At 41.8% G+C, this 26,413-nt stretch overlaps 2 protein-coding genes across 3 annotated transcripts in view; both read right to left on the bottom strand.

Moving 5' to 3' along the window:
• snx12 (sorting nexin 12) overlaps positions 1 to 26,413 on the bottom strand; it is a 108,584-nt gene that overhangs the window by 40,116 nt on the left and 42,055 nt on the right. The window lies entirely within an intron of this gene.
• On the bottom strand, positions 155 to 25,669 carry LOC109635730 (phosphatidylinositol-binding clathrin assembly protein-like). 2 transcript variants are annotated; one of them, XM_069539818.1, is made up of 19 exons: positions 24,765 to 25,669; positions 17,607 to 17,749; positions 15,815 to 15,890; positions 15,310 to 15,412; positions 14,712 to 14,805; positions 13,598 to 13,709; positions 13,037 to 13,143; positions 11,644 to 11,685; positions 9,759 to 9,844; positions 8,235 to 8,337; positions 7,647 to 7,780; positions 7,008 to 7,105; positions 6,753 to 6,866; positions 6,611 to 6,641; positions 6,268 to 6,409; positions 5,389 to 5,412; positions 4,807 to 4,863; positions 4,587 to 4,706; positions 155 to 3,573 (listed from the first exon to the last, which is right to left on the bottom strand). In XM_069539818.1, exons 1-19 carry the CDS (start codon positions 24,892 to 24,894, stop codon positions 3,559 to 3,561), a joined length of 1,731 nt encoding a protein of 576 aa, XP_069395919.1. In that variant the 5' UTR covers positions 24,895 to 25,669; the 3' UTR covers positions 155 to 3,558. The 2 variants fall into 2 exon arrangements, with proteins under 2 accessions (XP_069395919.1, XP_069395920.1); XM_069539819.1 differs by lacking the exon at positions 11,644 to 11,685 and having other exon boundaries at positions 24,765 to 25,668.

Raw genomic sequence — 26,413 nt, 5'->3', positions numbered from 1 at the left:
TGGTGACAGACATGACAAGACTTTGCAAACATTAAGAAACACCACACAATGTGGACCAGACCAAACACATAGATACAGTACTTTGACTTTCAATCACAACTTCCCATGATGCTGCTGGCGTAGTATGAAAAAGGAGCGAGCATTCAAACGTAAGTATTGAAAATAGCAACGCTTTAATAAAGAGCGATTTTACAAGACTGCAATGTCTGGCTAGCTAGGTGATATCTGGCATTGACATCCATGGTGTTTTACAAAGATGCAGTTATGGTAACTGGGTTTGAAGTTTGATGGGTTACTTGCAAGTTGCATTTCTGCATGCGAGACAGCCTTCAAACGAGTTACATTGTAAAACCGTTGATTATGAATGTCAATGAAGGTTCATGTCAAGAGGTAAGTAAAAAATCTCGTTTTCCAAACACACCGGTAAGTGAGAGTTCACACAATGGTCATGCTTTTACCGGGCACACAAGCCAATAAAAAGACGACACTTAATCATGCAAAAAAAGACAGGTTTTTTCTTGTCAAAAAATAAAAGAACAAAGAAAATCCATTAGAGTTCTGATATCATCCATCCATTGTGACCTTGAATAAGAAGAAGCTGCGCTTTGATGATGACTTTGGTGCAAAAAAATGTTCCTGTTTCGAAGAGGACAGACCCTGTCCTGTCCACTTCCTTGATGAAGACACTCTTGGTATAAACCAGTTGTGATAATTTACCCTTGACCCCCCCCCACCCCCCCCTGAAACACCCCCCCACCCCCACCCCTTCCTCCTCGAGATGGACACAAACATCACAAACATCAACCCCACCCACCCCTACCCATCCCTGGATGATGACACCTTCAAAATACAACCATTCAAACACAGATACAGCAATAAGTTGTCCCACATACAGTAACGTCATCCAATGGGGCTTTGATCACTTTACAGAGAGAGCACGTCTAAAAACACATGAACGGCATTACCTATATACAGAGGACACAGTAACAGTCAGAGAGGTTGGCCCAGAATGGAACAAGCTGCGTCGTGGGAATGAAGTGCACAATGAAAAGAGCATTCAGCTGACGGGGAAAGACAGACCACTGGAACAACGAGTAATGTGGGGGTAGGGGGGGGGGGGGGGGGGGGTTGGATCAACAATTTTTCCAAAGAAGATTTCCAAATGTCAGCTGCGGCTTATTTAGAAACCTCAGAGAATATCTGTCTGCTTGGTGATGATTTCTAACACAGAGGTCTGTAGCTGCTGGTAGTGGACTCGTAGCTGCGGATACAGAGGGAGAATTTTAGTGAATCCAGCTTTTACATTTCAAGGATGAATCATATGCGATACAGCACTGTGCAGTTGCACTTCTCTGTCAGATTTGTTAGACACCACCACCCTGTGCAGATCCGACAGGAGAGGCTCACCTCAGATTCACTTTGAGATTCCAGGTCTGCCGACTCTGGCTTTTTTTTTTTGCATTTGTGTTTGTCTTACAGGTGATCCTAGGACCACTTTGAAATGATGGGGGTGTAGTACAGACTGAGACACGGTCACAATAGCACTCACTGCTAAGTTAGTACATGCTACCAGCTCACTAGAGACCTTTCTGCTCTATCCGAGCAACATGACCCTGTTTATCTCTATGGGAAGGCATGTGCACACAAACACACGAACAGTACATAGAACAGACACAATCAATAGAAAACGACTTCAACCCCAGTTAATTATTGCCCCTTTCAACTGTACATCCCAGCAATGATTTTAGGTTTTTGTGCAGCAGAGCATTGTTCCCTCTTAAAAGGATTGTGCTATATATATATAAGTATATATATATATCATCTGTCTGTGGGTCTAACTTGACCTTGGATCTGCGAGAAAAGCCACATTATTATTAAACGTCTCATTAAAGCCTCCCCGCCTCTGGCTGTCTGAATTAATCTGTGCGTCGTCACTGCTGGCAATACTGGGGTCGTGACCGGCAGACGATTCCCTCGGTTGCTTTCCGACAGTCTGGTCTTCATCTGTCTCCTCCAACTGACCTATAACAATCCTGTCCACAAATATTAACACTACATAAACGAACTAACTTCTGTGCTAGCAAAATCTTTTATTTGCTTCAATTGTTGAGAGTTGAGACATCTGCTGCCATGATTACACCTACCCAGTTTTTCTGGAGTGCATAGAGGACTTCTGAGGAGACTAAATTTGTAAAGGACGAATGCTCAGGACAGGGAGGACATCTTACAATTGAGAGTTAGACCTTTTCTGATTGGCAAGACTGGGAATCATCTCCTTACTAACATCCAGTCATGTCTCTATCTGGCTCTCAGTGCATTTTTCCCTACTTTTAGGGCAGTACGGGTCTAACAGAACGAGTGAAAGAACAAAAACAAACAACATTCTGTACAGAAACCTGATGTGGACACACAAGAGGTACAACACTTCATCAGGAAACCACTTCTAGACAAGCTACAGATGGGTGGAAAAGACGTAACAAGGTTGCATGATATTGCACAGCTGTAGAGGAGGAAACAAAAACAAAATACAATGTGTACAGCACATCCCCAAGTAGCAAAGTTAGTGTAAGAGGTTTGTTTACATCCAAATATGATGCCTGGCTGTGGCTCAGTGCTTTCATCAGTTAGTTCCAGTGCAGTAACACATTGGTACCTGGCAACACAGTAATGACATCAGGTACCAAAAGAGAAACATACAGTACTTACCCTACACAGCTCCATCCATCCACACACACACTAATACACACACACACACACACAAGCGTGCCTGCAAATTATCCTTCCATGCTAGATTGTTAATGTGAAGTTGGCAATTAAGAACAAATTGAGCTCATAAAAAGACTCAAAACAGTGAATGTTGATGCAGCACACTGAAATGTAGAAAAAGGGACACGCACGCTTGCATTTGAATCGATTACTTCTGACATCAGGTGATGGATGACACGCAACCGGGAACCAATCTAAACAAGATGCTAAAATCACCCACACAGACACACACCCTTGGCAAAGTTCACATTGAGTAAAGTGCCAGGAAACGATCCAATCAGAGAAAGAGGCGCGCGTCCTCCAGGTTTGATTCAGTTGGGGGATGGAGTGGGAAGAGTGTTAGTTTTTAATACAGGAAATGATCTGGATGAGGAGGTCAGGAAGTGGCCTGTTGAGCGTCTGCACTTCCATTGAGCTGTCAGTTTTCGTAGCCTCATCACAGGGCGTATTCGCCGTCTGAACTGGCAAATCAAACAGAGGATGAGTGGGACGGACGTGGAGCCTCTGGTGCCGCGGCATTATGGATTCAAAGACAGAGAGATCAGTAGCCACATGGAGAGAGGAGAGGAGATTAGAGGGTCAGGCGACATAGAAAGAGAGATCAGCATTTCATCCTTTATCCTTCCTCTGGTCCTCTCTCCTTCTTCCTCTCCGCTCCCTCTTTCCTCTCTGTCTTTGTCTTCCTTCCTTCTGGGATTTGGTTCTGGATTTGTTTTCTTTGACTCTTTGCCTCCATCTCTTTCCTCTCGCCATCTCTTTCTCAGCTTCGCTGCCATGGTTACAAGATCATCCCTACATGAAGTGCATCTGCAGAGGACAGGGTGAGAATAGAGAGTAATTTATTTCAACAAAACCCCTCATCAACTGCTCAGGCATCTATTGACAAGCATATTACCTGCCGCAGTGCCAAGAAAACAGCTTCTCTGGGCCGTAAATGCTCAGTGAGCAATTATATAGCTCTGTTGTGTTTTGAATAAATGCTCAAAATACACTTAATTGTTTATTCTACTGAGAGTCTTGTAGCTGTACCAACTGATGGTTATTCGCAGTGAAAAACACTTTTCACACTCACTGGTCAATTTGGAAGTTGTCTGACAACATGATTCATCCTGTTTCTCCAGGGGGTCCACAGCTTGAGAGCGACTCATCAATCATTAAGTGTAGCTACAAATAAATGCATCAATGATTCCAGAAGACTTCAATGCATCCCAGTCATTTTGAGGATAAAGAAATGCTTCTCCCTCTGCACCGTATCTATTTTTGTTTCAGTATGAAAATTCTTCGACCAACTTAAAAAAATACTTCAATCGGTAAATCTGCAAAATTAAATTTGTTCAAATTAAAAGAAACAATATATATCAACACAATCGACAACTTTAGTTTGAACAACCTTAATTCATTTAATTGTTTTGTTTGATGGTTTTAAAAATGTTTTTGGGTTGGTCAACTTCTTTGTTCACTGTACATTTCCCTGATAAAGGATAAACAACCCAGAGATTTACGGAATCCGATGTTGAGATAAAACTCTGCTGTCGCCACACGTGGCCAGTGAGTTACAAACACACGACATCAGATCCTTCATAAAAGGCTGCTCTGAAATAAGATGGAAGGAGAGATATCACACTAATTTATGTCTATTTTCAGCTCTTACAGGTAAACTTCCCCCTGCCTTGCTTGCTGTGATGACTCCATTTTAAGGAAACATTTCTTTCCAAAATGTAAGTAACATTAACAGATATAAAGCACAACCAAGCAGGTTTTAATTGCCCGTATCTTCTTAACTGTATGTGTGTGTATCTTTATGTGTGTGTTTGTGTTACCTGTGTCCCCGGGATGGGTCCAAAGGGATTGGTAGGTCTCAGGACCGGCTGGTTGTACATGACATGCTGTGGGGGCATCATGGGAACGCCCCCCATCTGATGACTCATCTGAGGAGGGAGCTGGTGAGACGACAGGTGAGAGAGCATGAAGGAGGAATAATGGGCCAATATTGGTTGTGAATGCATGACTGAGATTAGACAAGAAGAGGTCGTTCTTTACCATTCCATACACAGGCACTTGGGGTGTCGTCATAGGAAAAGCCACTGGTGCGGGAGCCTGCACAGAAAAACACAAAAGATCGCTTTCTAGTCTTTACAGTGTGTACATGAGTTACAAACATGATCCTGATGCTGTCGGCCTTTTACTTTCTGACGTATGCATCTATCACAGAATGGAAGCATATTGCTACCACATCAGGAAAAGGGAACAGTGTCATGTTGTAACGTGAATAGTTTATCGCAATTAATAAATGTATTAAGCTACAAAGTAATGCATATTAATCCATAATGTGATCAAATGCCTATGTTGTAATGACATGAAAATATTGAATTATAACGTGAAAAACATCTTGTTACTGCTAAATTTTCCATCTTATAATGTGATCCATTTGACTTTTTCTGGTGTGGCAGCAATACAGCTCCATTGTGAGCAACAAAAATAGATGCAACATTTACTAAAGATGAACTGAGGTTGTAAATTAGCAGTCTGTGCAAATGCAGCATGATAAGCAAAAAAATCAATTTTGAGTGTTTTTTAAAAAGCAAAGTAGAGGAAAAGGTTGGAATAAAGAAAGGTACTTACATAGCCAGTATAGATCATCCCATTCTGTGGAAAGTTAGAGAAAAGGAGAAGAAAAAAAACGTTTTTAATACAAGTCTGCGCAGAACAATTCATCTCAAAATGTGCAAAGAAAATAAACCAGACCTTAAACTATTCTTCATGTTCCAATCACTTCTACTTTCTATTCAAGCCATGCCGCCGGCTTTCCGATCCATTTGCTCAACAAATGACCGTTTTGCGTTGAGAGGTCAATCAGTTGTAAATTAAAAAGATGAAGCCAGATTGAATGGAAGAGACGTGCGGATAATTAGAGCCGAGCACAAAGGACGCAGCCACATGCAGGAGCTCCTTTAAAAGCCCTGAATTCAGCACAAAGTTACGTTTGGCAAACAGGTATAATTTGATTAATTAAAATCCAGAGTGAGATAAAACATAATTTTTTAAAGTCGACTTCACTGATAAGATGATGAATTTGAACCAAATACTTTTAAGGGCTTCGCCGAAAAAAAACACATTTACTGACTTACAGAGGTCGTCCACTAACCAGAAGGTGGTGGGTCGATCCCCGGCAAAGTGTCCTTGGGCAAGACACTGAATCCCCAAATTGCCTCTGACGACTGTGTAATGTGTGTTTGATAAAAAGTGTTGCATATTGAAGTGCTGTATGAATGTGTGGTTAAATGTGACATGTACTGTTAAGCACATTGATTGCTCGTTGAGATGAGAATATTTCTATTTATAAATACAGCCAATTTCCCATTTAACTGTTCCATTCATGCTGTCAGCTTGTCTGGAGGATGTTTTATCAGCCAACGTTACTGACTCTTGTGTGAGGATGTACACGGGGTAAAGTAAGCATGTCAAGACTTCATGACGACGTGAAAGTAGCTTTTAATTTACCATCTGAGGGACGGGCATGGGTGCAGGTGCCATGGGATGAGTGGTGTGAGTCCAGTTAGTGCTGGTGCACATTGTCTTTGACTGCCAGCTATTTCCTCCTGTTGGCTTCTTCTCCACCAGCTGACTCCACTGGAGCTCCGGCCTGATGCACACACACACACACACACACACACACACACACACACACACACACACACACACACACACACACAGCATTAACAGGTGCAACAGTGAAGCTAATTGTAAATTGTGACTCATATGGGAGATTAAATAGTGATGAAACTAAATAGACAGCAGTGTATTGCTCAGGGCTCAGTTTTAGTTGAGAGGAAAACACACTCACTTCTTCGCTGGCGTCCCCCCAAACTGCAGGTCTGAGAGAAGGAAAAAAAGAAACAAACACAACATCAGCTGAAAGCTAAACAACAGAAGAACGACAGGAATGACACAGGGAGGGAAGTCTGGATATTTGGAGAGACACTCACTACCAACGAGGTTGGCTAATGAAGAATCCAAATCATTGGGCAGCATTTTCCCAGAGTACAATGGGGCTCCTGGGCTGTGTATCTGAGTGGGCGGGTTTGGCTTCAGCAGGTCACCTGACACGCAGAGGTTACCGTGGTAATATGTAAAGGAGACAAGAGGGGAAATAAGTCAAAAGCATGAAACAACTCACTGTCACAGCTCATCCAGCTCTAAGTGTGTGTGTGTGTGTGTGTGTGTGTGTGTGTGCATCCTACCTCCCCAGGCATTGTTATTGTTGGGCACAGTGTGTGTGGTCTGGATGTGGGTGAAGTTTGGCTGCAGGGTGAACAGCTCACTGGTCAGATTTGGCACACTGCAGGAAGGAAAACGGAACAGGGAGCACAGTTGTGTTTCTCATTTTATTTTATGTAACCAGAAAAATTCATTTATAAAAATGTGTTACAGTGACAGGTCTTTTGTTGACGCACTCGTAACTAGAGTTACTGTTCTGTAGTTGTATGCCTTCGCCAACCACTGCAGTTTATATCTACATAATATTTTCTAGATTCTAGAGGTCAACGTGACCTTTGACCACTGAAATGATCATCTGAGTATCATTGAACATTTGTGCCAAATTTGAAATGATTTTCTTGAGGCGTTTTCAACCTTGACCTTTGACCAGCAAAATTTTTTAAGTCTAAGTGAACGTGCCAAATTTGAAGAAATTGCCACAAGGCGTTCTTGATATAACGTGTTCACAAGAATGTGAAGGATAACCTGAAATCATAATGCCGAAGGCTACTTGATCGTGGACAATACAGAAAACAAACTCTTTGCTTATTCTACACTTAACGAGAAGTCTTTCCATTTGTCTCATTGTCCTGTGTTGACACCGTGTGGGGCGACAGACTCACTGGTTGTTGACGGGTACGATGGGGGAGTTGGAGAAGAGATCTGTGGCTCCTCCGCTGCTGTTGGCACTTCCCACTGACTGGCCGCTGGGTGACGCGTTGGGCGTCTGAATTTCGATCACCTTATGACCGTCCTCCTGCATGGAAAGCATCGACAGAACATGATTGAGCTTGTTGTCACCAGTTGTTTGTCATAAAAAAACGGGCTGTCGACATTTGAATGGAAATAAACTGCAGAAGGGATTTAGATTGTGAGTTCACTTCTGCTCACTGTGCAGCTCTGTGCAAACAAACAGCCTGAGACACACATTGTATTTCAATGTGCTGCAGGATGAATGCACTTGTTCATTCAGCTTTAACAACAGTGTGTGGAATGAAATAAACAGTTGTATTTACCTGACACACAAACAGTGGATTTGTGAAAAGGTGTGTGCACTGTAATAATTAGCTGTACTTTCATTCAGCACAGTATTGATTATGTGTAGTAACACTGTGCTTATCTACTTTATATATATGTGTGTGTGTGTGTGTGTGTGGGGGGGGGGGGGGGGGGGGGGGGGGGGCTGTTACAAGGTCTTGCAGATGTCTTGCCTTGTGTTGCTGCAGTCTGTTGTCCTCTGTCTTGTCGTCCATGTGGCTGAGAGAGATCCCAGTGCTGGAGAGAGAGGACACTGCACTGGACAAGGTGCTGGATCTTAACGGGGAGACACACAAACACACACATTTTTGCAAAGGCTGCAGGATTTATAGTTTGCTTTGTTTTGTTGGTCATTGCTGTATTTATTGAGTTGCACTTTATAGTGCTTTGTAACCTTCACTTTATTTTTACAAGACTAAGCCAAACTGGCTGAGGCTGTACTGCTCAGTGTGGACAGAAAAGAAAAAAACTCAATGATTAATCAAACATATGGAGAATGTTCGACTGTGCAGCTGCACAAGATGAAACGTCAAGAGATCAGGAAACACGTGTTCACAAAAAAAACCTTTCTGCCTGCACCAAAGTGAATTTAAGTTTATCAAATAGATGTTGAGACACTGCATAGCCCTCTGGAAACCATGAACATCTGTACAACATTTATGGCAATCCATTAAATAGTTACTGACAGATTTCAGTCTGGATGCATCTTCTTTCTGTTTGCCTGTAAGGATGATGGTGTTTGTCAGTCCACCACTTGGCTTCAGACTTAAATGTGTCAGCAAATATTAAATGCCTTGAAAATATCGGTGGAAACTCCCGGTCCCCAGAAGATGAAGCCTAATGAGTTTGGTGATGCCCTGACTTAAAGGTTCAGTGTGAAAGATTTAGGTGAAAGGATCTATTGGCAGAAAATAAATATAAAATAATCCTACTGATGTTTTCTCCAGTGTGTTTAATTTAAATTGTACAAATTATTCTTTTCATCACCCTAGAATGGGCCCTTTATATTTAAATATACATCAGGAGCAGGTCGTCTCTCCGGAGGCTGCCATGTTTTCTTTTTACTGTAGCCTAGACTGGACAACCCAAACAGCTTTTGAGTTTTTATGACAACTGAAGCCTACCTCTGTCTCTGTCATGTTTGGAAGGGGAGGGTGAGGTGAGGGGTATTCAGCTGCAACTTACAACTTCACCACTAGGTGTCACTAAATTCTACACACTGAACCTTTAAGCTAGAAAGCCAATAAGAGGTTGACATTTAAAATGTCTCATGTACACCAACTGTGGAGCCTACTGGCCATCATCTGACAATGAATGAGCCTTTGGGGACAATGGCCAGTTATTTGGGGCTTCCGTGTAGACAGTGGATATCAAAGAATCTGCCTTCCATTCGCCGTACACCGTTTTCTGTCTGACTAGTTTCTTTTATCACACAAGTCGAACGTTTCTCTACACTAAAGAGAAACAGTCTTTTTAGGTGTATTTTGCCTAATCTCTATTACTACAACAGCTATCTGCATGTCAGTGCAGATAAATTAAAATAGCTGATGCATTTCGTTCAATGTTTTCCACCTCTTTTGCTCTGCACATGGACTGTTTACCTGTAGGCAACAAAACCTGCTCAAACATGATTGGTGTAACTGGCAGTCACAGTGGCAAGTACAGATCTGAGCAGCATCTTTCTGATCTGAACGTACCTGCTGGCCGCGGACAGGTCCTTGAGCTTCCTGCCCTCCAGAGAAGCTAGATGCTGCTCCAGAGCCTCCAGGAGAGAGCTGGGAGCCTGCGAGGAGGGGGGGGGTTAAAGGGTGTGGGGAGGTGAGGAGGTCATATTAGAACCAGAGCCAAGCAGACAAAGGGGGACATATTGCTTTCTCTCACTCCCATCTCGTCACCTCCTCACTTTATTCCACACACTTAAAGATACGCGCAGACACACAGAAGCAGCAGCAAAATTAAGATATCACCTTGGGATTCATTAGCTATTCTAGGACAGCTCATCGTACTTTTTTTTGCATTTGGTTTCATCAGGTTTGGTTGACCAGCATGCACACGTCAGCCCTGGATCATGCAAGCGAGTCCGCAGCGGGACTGACGGGTCAGGACAGATTAGAGCATCGTTGCTGCGGGGGCTCCAGAGGAGAAACACAACAAACACACATCTCTGAACCGTTTAACGAGCCCATGCAGACGCCAGCAGCGCACAGACGCTCTCGTAACACACACTTACACACGCATACACAGAAAGAAAATCACAGTCCAAAAATTTGGAGTTAACCCGTGGATTCCATTTCAAGTTAAGAGTCAGATTTAAACAACGTTCTTGTGATTCAGTTTGGAGATTAGGCAGCAACTTAACGAAGACGCCGTCATTTTTCTCCGACTGGAAGCCAAGGAAGTTAACTCGGTGAAATGTAAAATCTGGTGAAAAACCAGGTATACACATTGAGCAGCTGGCCAGCAACTTTTCATTGGAAAATAAAAGGGATGGATGGGTTCATTTTGACAACATGTGATACCACGGTTTTCACCCCCAGAGTCTCACATTTCAGCGCCAAGAGAACACAGTGCAAACACAACAAGCAAAGAAAAGATTTCTCATATACTTATTTTAAGGGGGAAAAGAGAGTAAAATGCGAATTCTTGATATCCTTCTTCAGAGAAATCTAGAATATGCTAAAGAGTTTAAAAGTAAAACAGACACATATCTAGGGCTCAGTATAGGCATGGGTCATTATGTAGTTGAATAAGGGCATATAAGGTCTTCATAAGCACTACAAACATGACATTCATTTAAAAGAAATAAAACTTTCACATTGTTTTGACCTGATTTGTGATATTGGAAATTCCAATTAAGGAGAATAAGTTGAATTGAAGGCCTTTTGCATGATGTGCAGTGCGTATGATGGCGTTATGTACACCTATCCAAGTCATATTTGCAGAAACCTACTTAATAAAACCATTCGCTGCTCTCCCCACAGCTAATGCAACGGGATGTAATCTTTTCAGGAAATTGATCTGAACACTGCTCATGTTGGACTGTATTTCAGGAAGTTGTGCTGACTTATTTTGCATGATGAGAAACAAGCCTTGATTATTTAGACTGAGAAAATGCCACAATGACTGCTGGAGAAAAATTGAAACAGATACTAAGCCCCAGTCGTGGACATCTAAAATCGAAAAAAAAAGAGGCAGCTGCATAAACGCTGCTTTTAAAGTCATAAAAAAATCTTACCTCAGAATCAAATTTGTTCTGCAAAGATTCAAATAGGAGGAAAAAAATGAAACTCCTGCACTTTATGCTTAAAAATTGTGAAAGGTGCTTCAAGGCTGTTTGCAGGTCTTCATTTATTGTTTCCTCTCTATTCTAGACTGTTCAGACAGAAGAGGAGAAAAAAGCGAAGGAGTTAAGGAGAGTGAAGAAGAGAGGAGGAGAACGGGGCAGCTGCAGTGTAGGCAGGTCTGTAGGGTGAGTAGGGAACGGGAGCGTTTAGAATGAAGCATTATGGGATTGACTTGACGGATTTAAATACTGGTTGACTGACTGGTTGATTGACTGATTGAGATGAGATGTGGACTGACCTGTGTGAGATCGGGGCTGTCGCCCTGATCTATCCCAACTCGCTGTGTCACAAAAAAGGAGGAGGAGGGAGGGGGGGATAGGGGAGGGAGGAGGGAGGCAAAATAAAAATAAACCCAATGTAATAATAAAACAAGGAGTAAACCAAAAAGAAAAAACCCAACAGAGTAAAAAAAGGGAAGAGGCATGTGAAGGAGGAAGAGGAGGAGGAGGAGGGAGAAAGAAGAATCAAACCCAAGCATTCATTACTTCATGCAGTGGCTGGAAAGGAAAACAAACAAAAGACAACAGAGGAGGAGGGGAGGAGGGCACATGCACACACGTACAAACACCTATAAATACAGTACATGTGCACGCACGCACACTTAAAGGTACACACGCGTACGCACACTGAGATCTGGAGACGGGTTTGAAATGAATGCCGAGCACACACCGACTGACTGAACAGGCAGGGCGGAGAGGGCAGACAACAGGTCACATGACTGCGTGAGGTAAAGACACATCCAAAAGGAAGACACTCAACTAATGTTGACTTTGAACAGAAAGAGGAGGGAGGGACACAGATGACACACAAACAGACAAACACACATTTTGTTAGACAGGTAAAATGAATGGGTCCTTAAAGTCAACGTTAGTCTGCTGTTGTTTTTAGTTTCTTTGGATCGAGCGGTCGCACCCCAAACCTTCTTCCAAATGGGAACGAAACCAAGCAGTGAGAAAGCCTTTGGAGATGGCGCACGGGATAAATGCTACGCAGAGGATAAAACTGTTGATATTCACTGTGAAGCCTAGCAACGACTGCAAACTGCTAACAATAACAGCCATTATGAAGAAATATATATTCTAAAGGGAGGAATTAAAATAAAAAGGAAGAGGAGACAGAGATAGTGATAGAGGAGCTTGCTTGGGCATGCAGTGCAGGCATGTGAACAGGCAGCACGCGAGGGGTCCCTCAGCTGGAAGCTCTACATGAGTGGCTCTCTGATAGGCTAAAAACTCAGCCATTAATCGCTGTCTCGGAGTATAACCCCCTCCCCAGGTCAGGGCAAGAGAAGGACAGAAAATCTAGATGCAAAAAGAAGACTTGGAAGGTTAGGGAGAAGAAGAAAGGGAGAAGAAGAAGACCCTGGACGCTGATCTGCGGTCGATTTAGGTTTGAAAATATCGACTGTAAATCAGAGCCCAAAGGGAAACAGAAGTCTGGAGCAAATCTCAACAGGTCAAAATGGATTTTTTGCTGCAGCTTAGAATCAGAAAATCAGAGATGAATATTTAGTGTCTGCAAATAAAGGAGAGAGGAGACCGTTGAGTTTTTGCTCCAGACAGATATTCCCGCCCTCTCCTGTGGTGTTTAACTCTGCGTTCCCTCCTCAGAGGAGGACGAACAGACGTTACCTCAGCCACTTTGAGAAACTCGGACAGTTTGGTCATCCTGTTGAGGAAGGTCTTGTAGATCTCCAGAGCTTCTTTGCACTGGTTCTTCTTCATGTCAAAGTATTTCTCTGTGGATAATAAGACCATATTACTTGTCTATATGCAACAAACATTTTTTATTATGTATTCTAGGTCACTGAGATGCTTCATGATAATGTTAATAAGTGTGTGGTAACGTATTTTGGTTGTTTTCTGTTTTGGATTTGTCCTGATGGCCCCGACCATCCAGTAATTAAATAAATTATTTTACTATAAAGATCGGTTCAATTAAGTAATGAGTCATTTAATGAACTTTGCTGCAAAGCGTGCAATGGTCCTTTCCCCCTGACTGGATTTATAATTAATTGTAGAAAAGAAGATATTTATCGTCTTTAATTGAACTTTGAGAGGCAGTAGCAGGACAAATTGATTCCCCCCCGAAGAAAGATTGAGTGGAGTCACGGTCTCGTGATCTCGGCTTTTACAGGGACATTACTCCATAAATACAGTGTAGGTGGGTGAACTGTGGCGTGTGTGCTTTACCCAGCATGTTGATGACCCCTTCGTTATAAGCAGCAAACAACCGTATGGAATCTTTAAAGAGCAACATGAAAGCTGTGTTGATGACTCCGTTGGTCAGCTCGTTGGAGTTGGGCTAGAGGAGGAGAAGAAGATCAGATCAAGATATTTCAGGCCCGGTTCACACCTGGTGTTGACATCTGTCCCGACAGATCCCATCACAAGTGGACAGCGCAAAGTTTGTCTGTTCACACCTGGCATTTAAATGTCCCGAATGTGTCTCCTGTGACCAGTTGTGATCAGATCTTACTTCCTGCTCTATATCCAAATAATCACAACCATCATTTGTGTTCGCGAAGACCAATATATGATGTTTTTACTCAGTCTGAGTTTACAGACGTGTCCAATGACAATGTTTGAGTGTGTGTGTGTGTGTGTCAACAAGAGATAGAGAGAGAGAGAAAGAGAGCGAGCAGAGCCAGAAGAGGCTGAATGAATGAATGAATGAATGAATGAATGAATGTTGTGCAGCTTTTACAAATTTAGTTAAAGGTCCAGTGTGTAAGATTTAGGTGAAAGGAATTTTTGGCAGTGCGTTTCATCTAAATTGTATGAATTGTTGTTTTCTTTATCATAGCATGGGCCCTTTATATCTTAAAACTTTATATTTACATGGAGGGGGGTCCTCTCTATGGAGGCCGCCATGTTTTTTACTGTCGTCCAAACTGGACAAGCTAAAACCTTTTGAGTTTTCATGACAACTGAAGTTCACCACAGGTTCTATTTCATGTTTGGAAGGGGAGGGTGAGGTGAGGATTCAACTGCAACATGAAACTTCAGCTCTAGATCTCAATAAATTCTACACACTGAACCTTTAAAGCATCAGTCATTCTGTGGTGATCAGTGTTCATATGTGGCCCAAGACACATCTGTGTTCACAGAGCAAAACAATGTGGCCACATGCGTCACAGACCACCTCTGACAGTGGTTTAAAGTGATCGGTTCTCACAATGCATGTCACTGCATTCAGACCTGTGACGTAGCACTGACCATTTGTGATGGGATCTCTCAGGATGGATGTTGACACCAGGTATGAACAAACACGGCTGGAGTTGTAAAGGTGCAATGACATGTTTACCTGGAAATCCAGCAGTGCATCCAGCTGGTTCTGAATGACAGGCAGAGTCTTAATCAGCTTCTCTGTGTTCATGGTGCGCATCACACCCTCGGCTCTGGTAACACACAGGAGCACAAATACAGGAAACACACAGGAATTAATGATGAAGAAATGCACACGATTAAACAAGAAGGAAATAATAACACTTTATTCTCCATCAAATTAAAAATGTGGAAAAAATACATGTTCAGTTCAAAACAAGTGGTTTTGCCACTGGATCCTCATTTAGTTTGGTACGTAGACTGAATATAAAGATGAGAGACAGCTCCGCAAAAGTGAAGCCAAATCATCTTGATCATCCCCTGGTGGCTGGCTGCAGTATAGGTCATAAACGCCACCTCCTCCATGTTAGCAGATGGGACATGGACCAAACTAAAAAGTCACCTTTATCTCAAAGATGTTTTTTGTCATTCTTATTAAACTGAGACTTTATTTACAGTCGATGAGTATGACCAGTGGCTTATTGTAACTCATGTTCTTTATAGATATTACAGGTTCAGTTACTTACTTTATGACTTTTTTCTATGAGTGACGTGTCAGTAGTGTGTGTGTTTGTTACCCTCTCTTCATCTTAGTGAAGTCCACCGCTGCTAGTCTGTAAGACATGGCTTTTTCATTCAGGTAGCGGCTGTACCGTCTGATGAAAGTTGACATGTTATATCCTGGGGAGGCAAGTTAGAGACTGATCACTTTTTCCTTGTTGACAAATCAGATTATAAAACCATAATAATTTTCATATGAAGTTTTTCCTAACTTCCTAATACAAGTCTTGTTTCCCCAATGTTGCAGGCTCTGGCACCATTTGACCTTGAGATATATTTACTTATTCATTTTCCCCTTTCTAACATATTCAATTAAAAATACACTGCATGTTTATTTTCCATAAACAGTTCATTGTAACAAAGGAAAAGCACATTTGTGGCTTTGCAATCTTGGGGTGGGTTTTTTCCTCTGAAATAGGCTTATTGATAGTGTTACAGAGCCAGGGGGAGTGTGACATAAAGTCATTTTGTTAGACGAACAGCACTGCTGAGTTTACAAACAGCCAAATGGCATTAAATCACCTTGTAGTGCAGCCTTATCTAGAAAGTTGTTGAGGTTGAAGAGCGTGTTTCTGGAGGCAAGGTACTGCATCAATCTCTGATGGAGAAAAGAGGAGAATAGAGGGAAGAGTTAGTGTCTTATCTGTTACTGCTCCCTGACAATATCAAGGTAATATCCACACATACACAGCAGCAGTGTGTGTGTGTGTGTATGTGTGTGTGTGTGTCCTGAGAGAAGAGTTCATCTGAAGAGTGGCAGCTTTATAAGTGCTCACAGAGGCTGAGTTTGTTGACTCAAAGTAATGAAATTGACATTTTGACCTTACAGGAAACTGGACTTGACACAGGCAGTGTAAGTGGAGTTAACCACAAATCACATGGTCCACAAAAACCAGGAGCCGACAGTGAATCAAATGCACAAAACTAACAACAACAATCCTTTACTGAAACTACATGTTTTATTCCAACCAATGATAAACTACAACACACCACTTTTTTATTTATCTTTTTTTAATGAATGTGCGTTTCTTGGATCTTTGTCATTATTCAAATATTGTAAAGATGTGTCAAAGTGTTGTTCCAATGCTCTGAACACATAAATACAACACATTTTGTTTACAGTGTCAATTTTTTCTCCACATTCCATCTTAAAGCACATGAACACACCAAAGTCAGAACCATAACCCCTCAACTCGGGGAAGAGGACCTAACCGAGGAGCATGTGAATGCACAGTGACAGTATGACTACTGCCATTCCAGCATCTGATTTATAAAGAAAATGCATCGCATTAAAGAAATAAAAATGCCAAATCATGCTGCTTTAGACGACACAATTTTTCTGATCAGGTCAGTTTATCCCTGAAAAATTATCACAAAATGAAACATGTCACTACTCATGTCAGTAAACCCTTTGTTGTTCCTGTACTTTGAGTGGGCTGTCCTGGCTGCGCAGCTATCGCTGCAGCAGCTCCTCTTCCTAGTCTGAGACGCTCATCGTTTAACTCGTTTGATGTTCTGGTTGTTGCTCTTGTAGGGCGAGCGATGGAGTCAGGCAATTTGCCTCAGTGGCCATTGAAATGTCAGCTGGATACTTCATCGTTCGTTGTTGGACACGTGGAAGATAAGGCTTCAAAGAAACTCACTGCAAGAGCTGGAGAGAAATTACGATGACCAGGTGAGCAAAATGTCAGTCTCTGGACAGACTGATAACTCACGCTGGACAACTGCGCCTCTGTCATATTTGTGGGCGGGTGGGTCAATGAGCTGATTATTTTCACCCTGAATAAAACAACTATTGGGGTAATAAAATAATTAAAGAATATCTAAAGATATAAAATTTACAATTATTATGAAGAACAGAAAAGAAAGCAGCAAATTTAAGAGTTCAGTCAAATATTCGGCATGTCTTCCTTGTTGAATGCTTTGAATGATTAATAGTTAACTTAAAATGTTGCTGATGAGTTTCTGTCCACTGAAAAATAATACAAATTCATAACCAAACAAAGTAATCTAGGAATAGATGTTTATCCCTGTTTACCATAAGACTTAAATTAGGGGTAAGGTACTTGTGGCTTTATAATAGTGTATGCATATTCAAAATAAACCAGAGCGCACAAAGTTATGAGAGCTAATTTGCATATATGAGGATAACATGTACAAATATTTCTATATTGTAAATAACTACTAGAAAAATGTCAGCTTGTTTTTGTCATTAAGAGAAACCTGCTGCATCCAGATGAAAAGGATTTTCTCACGATTGTGAAAAACATCTTTAGCCTTTCTGAGCTTCCATGCGTCTGTGTTTCTGACTCACCTCGTTGCCGTACATCATGAGGTGGTGTGTGGTGATGAGCGCTTTAAAAACCACTATCCAGCTGTTACTGGCTGTGCGCTCCAGCAGTGTGTCTGCCAGGTGGGGGATGCTGACGTTCATCTCATTGGTGCAGTGGATCAGGTCTGCAGGACAGAGACAGAAACACCCTGAATGAACGAGTCTGGACATGCAGGGACAAGAGGCACATAGAAACACAAATGATTAGCAGAGCATGGATTATAGATGAAGATTTGGGGCCAGCAGGTGAGAGACAATTTGTTAAGTAGCAGGTTTTACTGCAGTGTCCTCAAACTCAGTCTCTGCCTGTTCACTAATGGTACGTCCCTGTGAATAAAAGCAGCAGCCACATGCTAAAAGTCACCATTTATAACCTTAGAGAGCTCATGGGTTGAGTTAATTATCAATCAATGAATGAAGTCATATCGACTGGTACATTAATTTTGACTCACTCAATATCAGCACACGTTCAATGACCAAAAGATCATTTAATAGTAGATGTGATATAGACTGAGCAGGGCAACTGTATCAACAAATCTATTTCCTGGCTGTGATTCAACGCTGCTAACTACCCACTCCACCAACATGTCAACAAAATATCAACTCGCAAAATGGAAAGTTACATCACAAGGTCAATTCTATTCCAGCACAATCAACTGAAAGGATGCATAATTTATAAACCAGACGAATAGACTGATATCAAATGAATAGGCCGATGATGAATATTGAGAGTGAATTTTCATCCGGAGCATCTTTGTGACTGATAATGGACAATGACTGACTTGACCCCAAAAGTTACCCTCTGAGATTCACATCGCGAGTGTAAATTGCCTTTTCAAAGCAAACGTGGAACAGATTTCTAAAGGGAAAATAGCTCAGTGGTCTGTGTGTGTGTGTGTGTGTGTGTGTGTGTGTGTGTGTGTGTGTGTGTGTGTGTGTGTGTGTGTGTGTGTGATCCAAAGGTGCTGCAAATGGCAGGCTGTGTGGATGTTAAAAGCAGTGAAAATAAAGTTTCCAATAATATTTTTTTTACAATGTGCTCTTAACATAGTGAAATACAGATGATAGGGGATTAAGATTTCAGCAGTAAATGTAAAACTGGGACAGATTGTAAAACAATGCCCTAAATTCCTTGAGGATTTTGGCTCAAGAACAAAATGTGAAGTATGTTTGGCATCTGTTTAATCTAAAACAAAAAAGTAAAGACTTTAAATGGCACAAACAAGCTTCTTATGTGAGTGGTTGTAAAATCTGAGGTTCAGTGAGTTTATGTTCTTTTCCTGAATAAACCAATTACGTTAATCTCACTATTCTGCTCTAAAAAAAACAGATTCTATTTTAAAAATGTAATGTTGTCAGTATAAGATTATTTGAAACCCAGCGAGCAACACGATCTCAGCTAATTTTGCTTTAAACCACATATTTGACCATTGGGACAAAGTTATAAACGGATAAATCTTAAATTTGGTCTGATCAGATGAAAAAATAAGTAAATAATTTAAAAAATAAATAAATCAAAATAAAATTTGACAAAAGATTACAAAAGAACAGCACATCAGCAAGAAAAGCAAAGGTTGTGGTGCAGCCAGTGAAACCACTGAGGGAGGGAGTGGAGGAGAACTCTGAGTCGCAGCTGGTTACATTTTATTGAACGTCAATGGCATCTGAAGCACCAGCAAGTCACTGCAGCTAACGTTTCGAATACTGTTCATCTTAACTTAAGTTTGAAGTTTGAAAACCTCAGGGACAACGACACAGGCAGCAAGTTCTGTGGAAATATTGATTAGACTGTCAGACCACTTCTCAGTTAGTATCTGAGAGTGTAACACCTAGAAAACAATGTATAAACCCATTAAAACCCAAAGAAGCCCACACTGAATAAATATACAAACACTTACACTACCATGCATATATTTACACCTGGTCATTGTAGATCTTTGACTGTAAATTCAAATGACAACCACCCTGGAATCACCACATTATATTTCAAATTTTGCTCAGAGGAATTTGTGTTTTTCAAAGTTCCCTCTCCTAATTAGATCTCAGGGCATTAATATCACAATTGCACATGCTAATGGTGGCGTTCAGTCATGCTTTACACATCGCTAATGGCTTGTTTGTGAATTTCCTTCTGGCTCAATAATTACTGGGACCATATTGATTCCAACTAATTAATGTTTCCTGTCAAAAGTCAACACACACTTTAGTGAGGTGGACGTGCCGCGCACTATTTCGACAGTGCTGCTCCCCCACTTCAGTCCAGTCTGAATCCTAAAGACTCTAATGATCCTCTAACTTTTGCTTCAGTGGTTGTTGTGGTTTTGATTGTTATAAACAACAGTGGAATGCTTTGGTTAAGCTAATTAGGATCAAACATGGTGGGTAAACTGGCATTCTCCCAATATTTCAGGCTATTCATTGTCTGTTTAAAATTGTTATATTGTTTATTTCCGTGGAGACAATTTCATTATTACATAGAGTTCTGTATTTATATGAACAGTTGTTTCAAAATTACAGTTTGTTTGTATTTAGTCCAGAAGAAAGTCAATAGAGTATAAAACCATTCTGGGATTTACTGGATCCAGCTACAATATCTGTCTGATCTGATATAGGAATGAGAATGTTAACATGTTCGCTGCATCAACTGTTGCAGCCAAAAAAATCATTTGTTAAAGATTTAAAGATATCCTTTACTTTGTGGTGAATAATTGCAAAACAAGCTTCTACTTAAATACAATTACACCTAAATAATAGAGCTGCCCATGCTGTGTCCACCTCTATGTGATAATACATCATGGAGGATTTATTCGGTCCAGGGATGTAATGAAGTATTGACTGCATGATTGCCTAGCTGGGATTATTGATAAGCCGCAGTCTACGTCAATAACACAATCACAAATAAGCAATGGGATATCAGTGTGCAAACATGTATGCAAAACCTGATGATGATATGAAGTGTCAAATTAAAATTCAGAACATTTGTAAAGGTAGTTAGGATACAATCAAATTCCAGTGTTTTAAAATATGTGTGGCTGGAGAGATTTCCCCTCGTGAAGAGACTCGCTGTAAAATTTAATACAAACTTTACTCAATATCTTAATATCTTATCTTAGTAATTTACAGGAACTGAAACAAAAGGATAGAACGTTGAAAGGACACGCACAGATGTGGGAGTAAACGAGGGGGATTATTCCTTCATTCACTAATTTTGTGTGTTTCCGTCACGTCAGACCATGAGTCATTTCAGCCTCTTCATTTGACTGCTATGCCATAAATGTGCCTGTTACGGAGCAGAATTATCAAAACATATTTTCTTTTGCAAACATGTAGAATACATCGCTGCTGCAGCATATGATTACTAATGATATGCTGAATAACACAGATGAGGCAGGAGGTCATTTTTGGCCTGATTACTATTCCACGGCAGATAAATCTGGTTTCTATTGCCGTGCTCTACTATCTTAGCCAGGCAGAATATTGCCCAGTGAGAGTGAAATCCCATAACTCTGTGTCCTGCTGATCACTCGCTGTGGGTAGTAAATAATCAACACGGGCCGTTTATGTCACTGACCAGTCTGTCAAGGTCACGACACTCCGACTAGCTTCAATGACCAGCGTTGTGTTTGATTTATCATGTTTTGTATTTGGTGGAATGGTACAGCCATTTATCTTTCCTCTCCACAGTGCCTCAGAAAGAATGGATCAATAACACATTGCGTACATTTTAAATGTAATTGAAATGTTGGCTGTATTTATCAAACCTCTCAGATAAGGTGATCCAGCCCAGAATCTCTGCCCAGGTGCATTTGATGGAAAAACAATCTCCCTGAGGACATATTTTTCGCTGGTTTTCACAAAAGGAGAATGATTTTATATGACAGGCAACTCTGTCCGTAACGTCTGTTTCATAATTTTTATGAAAGTGGAACCTTTGAGTTCTGTTGCAGCAGTAAGAAAAATCATTCATTTATTGTGTAATGCATGTTGGCATTTGACAGTTTGACAAACTAGCGACACAGCCTAAGAACACAGCGTTTCTCAAGAGTATGTGACATGGCTCACTTCATATTTTTACATATGGACAGTAGTTTGTATTTAATATCATTGTTTCTTTGATATTTGTGGCTTTTAGCAACATGTAACATTGCCCAGAAACCAAACACGTTTGTGGGTTTGATGACAGAAGAGAGTCCTGGAGCAAGTTGAGGGGTTAAAGGTTAAAAATTTAAAAGAGATACTTTTGTTTTGAAATGTTTTGGATATAAAACAACGATACAATCACATCAGGAGCTGCACTGCTGCAGTAGGAGGTTTTCAAGGGAGTTATATTATAAATGTCTTTCTGAGAAAATTAAGCACGTCCCCCGGGTTTATTTTTCATATTCCCGGACAAATCAGCATCTATTACAAATGCAATTACACATTAAATATGAAGTTAACAGGTTCAAGTTAAACAATTAATCCGTGAGCCTAAAAACAAAAAACAGCTCTTATGAAATGTTTTAATTGTGTGAAATGCTTTATTTTTTTGAATCTGTGATCTCTGCTTTTCTACAAACCTGTTCACCACTTCCTCACCCGTCCTCCAGTGTCCGACCTCACCCCGGCCCCTTAACTTATGGACTCTTGTCAAACCTAGGTATTATGGGTAATGGTGTTTGTTACCTTTTCCCCCTCTTAGAAATATGAACTAAACAAAGACAATAAACAGAAAATGTCCTGTATTATCTAAACATATGAACTGAACCACTCCACATATTGTTGAGAAATAAAATAAGAAAATACTCAAATCTAGTGGTGGTTTGGGTGAGTTGCACCAAGACAATGTGGGTCACACATATCTGAGGTCTCAGACCTGACACTGACCCACACTTGGTACTGTGGACTCACCAGGATCTCCTGGGAGCTCTGGTGTTGATATCTTTTTCGTTTCGATCTTTATTCACTTCCACACCAATTGGTCCTCCCAGACAATGTTAGTGTCACGATCGTCCTACTGATTACAAACAAACCGTCTTCCTGCCCCCTTCTTTAACCGTAAAGTGCAATTTCACCTCTCAATAAAAGACGGATAGAAAACAGTATATAATTTCCTGTGTAGCGAGGAGAGGCACTCTTACAGGAAATATATATTGTGGAAGCTTGCTCTGGATATTAGAACAGCTGCATTTGAGTGGCTCTACAACAAAACACTCACTAAAAATTCAATTCAAGCTTCTAGGAGGGGTGAGCAGAGCTAAACAGCAGTTTCTGCTCCGGAGCATTTTATTCCACAAATGATCATCATAAGATTTGGATGAGAACAACACACATCTGATGTAACCACCTCGACCAGGATAACCTGACTCATTCTGAGAAACGTCGTCATTCTTGAGAGTGGTGGTACAAACCATTTTATCACCACTTTGTTAGATGACAATTTCTCACATAAATGCCCGGCTGCTATATTCAGAATATCTGACAGACAATCACTATAGATTCCAAGAAACTCTGACTCATGGCGGGTAACAAAGGTGGACGACCTTCTGCTGTTTATTATCTGCACTGCTAACAAGACCTTCTAAAACTGCGGCTTGGTAATAAGCACAGCAGTAAACCAAAAACGGTGCACTTCATCTGATTATATGCCTTTTTTACAGAATACTTCATTTGGAATCATCAACTGGCTCATTTTTCTGTAGAAATTAGGTCAGTAGTCAGCGTTCTCTGTAGAAATCCTCCAGTTTCTGTTCTAGCAGGGGTTTCCACACTGTTCCTGTTGAGGATGGCGCAATAAAATGTAAAACAGGAGCCTCACAAATGGCAGCCGTACCTCTAAAAACCTAATTAATTAGCCTTTAGTGGTGGTCAACATCGTTATAAGCAGATTTGTGTGACATCAGAGCAGCAGTAATTACCCATGTTTTGCAATTCTAGTCACTAAACGGCTTATTTTCTCATAAATGCAGATATAAACTTAGCTCTGTATCTTTTAGGGCATTTTAGTCCTGCAAAGTGATACAGCCCCTAATTTAAATGTATTGCGTTTAAGCACACGCTGCATGGCAAATCTGGTATGGGGGGGGGGGGGGGGGGCCCAGAATTCCCAGTTTCACCTCTGCTGTGGACACAACTGACTAATCCGGTGCCAAACTTGCCGGCTGACTAGCTGGGTGTGTAGCTGGATGACTGACTCTCAGGCTGTCTGGCTACCTGCCTTGTTGTTTCTCTCCGACTGATGCATCCACATTTTCCCCCTTGATCAGCCGTCTTGCTTTTGGTCCATCTGTCTGTCTGTCTGTCTGTCTGTCTGCACCAACTGCCATGTGAGTCTGACTGGCAGCAGCATTGATTGCCCGTGCTCTCTATCGATCATGTCAAGTAATTATTGTGAGGCAGAGAAGCCACCTAACCTAATAGTCACAGGCAATATCTACATGTGAGGAATCCTCTTGCTCCCATGTGTGTATAATTGCTGCAGGTAATTAGCAGGATGTGAAGATAGAAAATCTGTGGTGACACCAAGAGGAAAAACAGAAAAGCCCCCATTGTAACAACCACCATCACGGCTACAGTACACACAGTACACACAGTACACACACACTACACACACACAGTACACACACAGTACACACACACATCGACTCTCTGCACCTCAGGACTGACACATTCATTAATGATAATAATGCAGCAGAGGACATGGCAGTGAACTTGGATTTCTGGAAATGAGCGGAAAATGTTACTGCAGGAATAATGCACATTCTGCAGGAGGTGTCTCCAGAGGATAATACCGCTGCTGATAGTGCCGTTAATAATGGATGGGCCTATACACTGTAAAGCGGCTGGTTGCAATATGATTAGCCTGTACCAGAGTGAGTGGCCTATTTCCCCTGAATGACATGCACAGATAGTGGCTGGCTGTGCCCCCCCCCCCCCCCTTGATTTCACGTTTACTGCTTGCATTAAGAGTGTTTGCTTTTCGTGCGTAAATCCCATTTTTAATGAAAGGGTGTTTAATTAAAGAGGCTGCAAACATAACTGGGCCGGATGAAAGGGGGGGGGGGGGGGGGGGGGGGTGATAAGATGCTGTCTATACAAGCTAGCCTTTGTGAGGAAAGCAATGCAACGCATGCAAGGCTAGTGATGGCATGTTTAACCTACAGTCAAGGTGCTTCTTCTTGGGTCCGCTGACTTCGTGCGTCGTGGCCTTGCAGACGGCTTTGCTGATGGCAGACCCGGTCATGCTGTGCTGCGCGGCGGCGATCCGGTCCGTCAAAGACTGTCCCGACATGTTCCAGAGGAGGTGGAGGAGGAAGAGGAGGAGGAGGAGTGATGATGGTGGAGTCCGGCTGGGGGGGAAGCGGGGAGGACGATCAAAATGTCTTTAGCGGCAGGGAGGAGGGTAGTGCCCTCTGCGAGGATTGGGGGGGTTTCGGAGGAGGAGGTGGAGGAGGACAGCGGAGAGAACACAGACCAGGATCCGGTGGGAGAATTCATGCGGCGGCCAAATTCAACATGAGACGGTCACATCCAGGGAAGCGTTTTTAAAATTCAGTCGAAGGCATGAGGAGGGTCCGGCTGCAGAAATCAAATATAAACCCTGAATAAATCAATGTCCGATCTGATGATCCTGCATATAAGACAATGTGGAGTCCCTGAAATAGCCGCTGCCAGAGGGTGAGATTCCGGAGGATGCGCCCGAACGAGGGTGGAATCCGAAATAATCGCAGCCGACTACCGGTGATTATCATCAAATCTATGCGGCATCCCCTACGAGTGAAACGTCATTTCTCACAGACGATAAAAAAAACCAGTATTGTCCTTCCCCCCTCGTTTCTCCTCTTCTTCCTCTTCTTCTTCTTCTTCTTCACCCGGTTCCTCCTCTGAATGTGCGCACAGATCGCAGTGCAAACCCTCCGTCTGATCCTCACAGCTCCCCGCGCTGGTTGCACCCAACCTCCGCCGGTTTTTTTTTTCTATCCCGTCCTTCTCATCTTCTTACAAAAGGGTGTATTTCTGTGTTCAGGTTGCCGATAGGCCAACACTGGTTTTTTTTTTCATCAGTCAAACTTGTGCGTAAAATGGCAGTACATGAATCAGGTGACTGGGAAAGGAGGGCGATTGGGCCACTTCTCGGGTCCGGGGGAGGGCATCTTAAAGCAGAAGGCTGCCCCGGGTTTTCAAGGCGAAGGGGAGGCATCAGCTGGTTCATCACCTCGCTGCAAACTCTCCCTGAATACCTGCTGTCCAATGACATGTTGACACACTGAGGATCATCCATGTCAACGCAAGGTGCATTCATTTCTACTGCTTCATTATTACTGAAAATATCCATGTTCTGTGTGGAATGCAGGCAGCAGAAAAATAAGAGGAGGAAGATTTCTGCTTTTTGCTTTTCAAAGAATAATGTGGAAATGCAGAGGATAAAGTCACAATGTCAAGAATACATTTGAAATGTTGAGGGAAAAGTATAAAGCTTAAGCTAAATCAGATAAAGATTTGTTTTTGCATTTCGACTGTAAAGTTGAAACGTTGAGAGCAAAGATGAAATGTCAAGATAAAAATGTTTAAACGTCAAGAATAAAGTGTAAACGCAGAGAATGAAGGCGAGCTCAAGCAGTGTGTTGATTCTTGTGATTTTACAGTAGACAGTGATTGATTATGGCACATACCCTATTGCATCACAAAATTATATCAGTGTGAAAGAAAACATGTTAAACAAAGATGCGTTGTCAACCATCAGTAGCTACGATCCCAGCAAACAGTCTTTTCCATTCCTGTGACTGTTCCAGTTTAGTGACATTTCTCGA

The sequence above is a fragment of the Paralichthys olivaceus genome, chromosome 15 (assembly GCF_024713975.1).
Source record: "Paralichthys olivaceus isolate ysfri-2021 chromosome 15, ASM2471397v2, whole genome shotgun sequence".
Lineage (NCBI taxonomy): Eukaryota > Metazoa > Chordata > Actinopteri > Pleuronectiformes > Paralichthyidae > Paralichthys > Paralichthys olivaceus.
The sequence above is the reverse complement of the archived record's forward strand: the minus strand, read 5'-3'. Positions and strand labels throughout refer to the sequence as shown.

Coding starts and splice junctions, on each gene's coding strand:
- LOC109635730 (XM_069539818.1), bottom strand. CDS start 24,894: ATGTCGGGACAGTCTTTGACGGACCGGATCGCCGCCGCGCAGCACAGC. Junction 15,891..17,606: donor TCATGATGTACGGCAACGAG/GTGAGTCAGAAA, acceptor TTTCTCCATCAG/AGATTGATGCAGTACCTTGC. Junction 8,338..9,758: donor GACCTGTCCGCGGCCAGCAG/GTACGTTCAGAT, acceptor CTCCCCGTTAAG/ATCCAGCACCTTGTCCAGTG.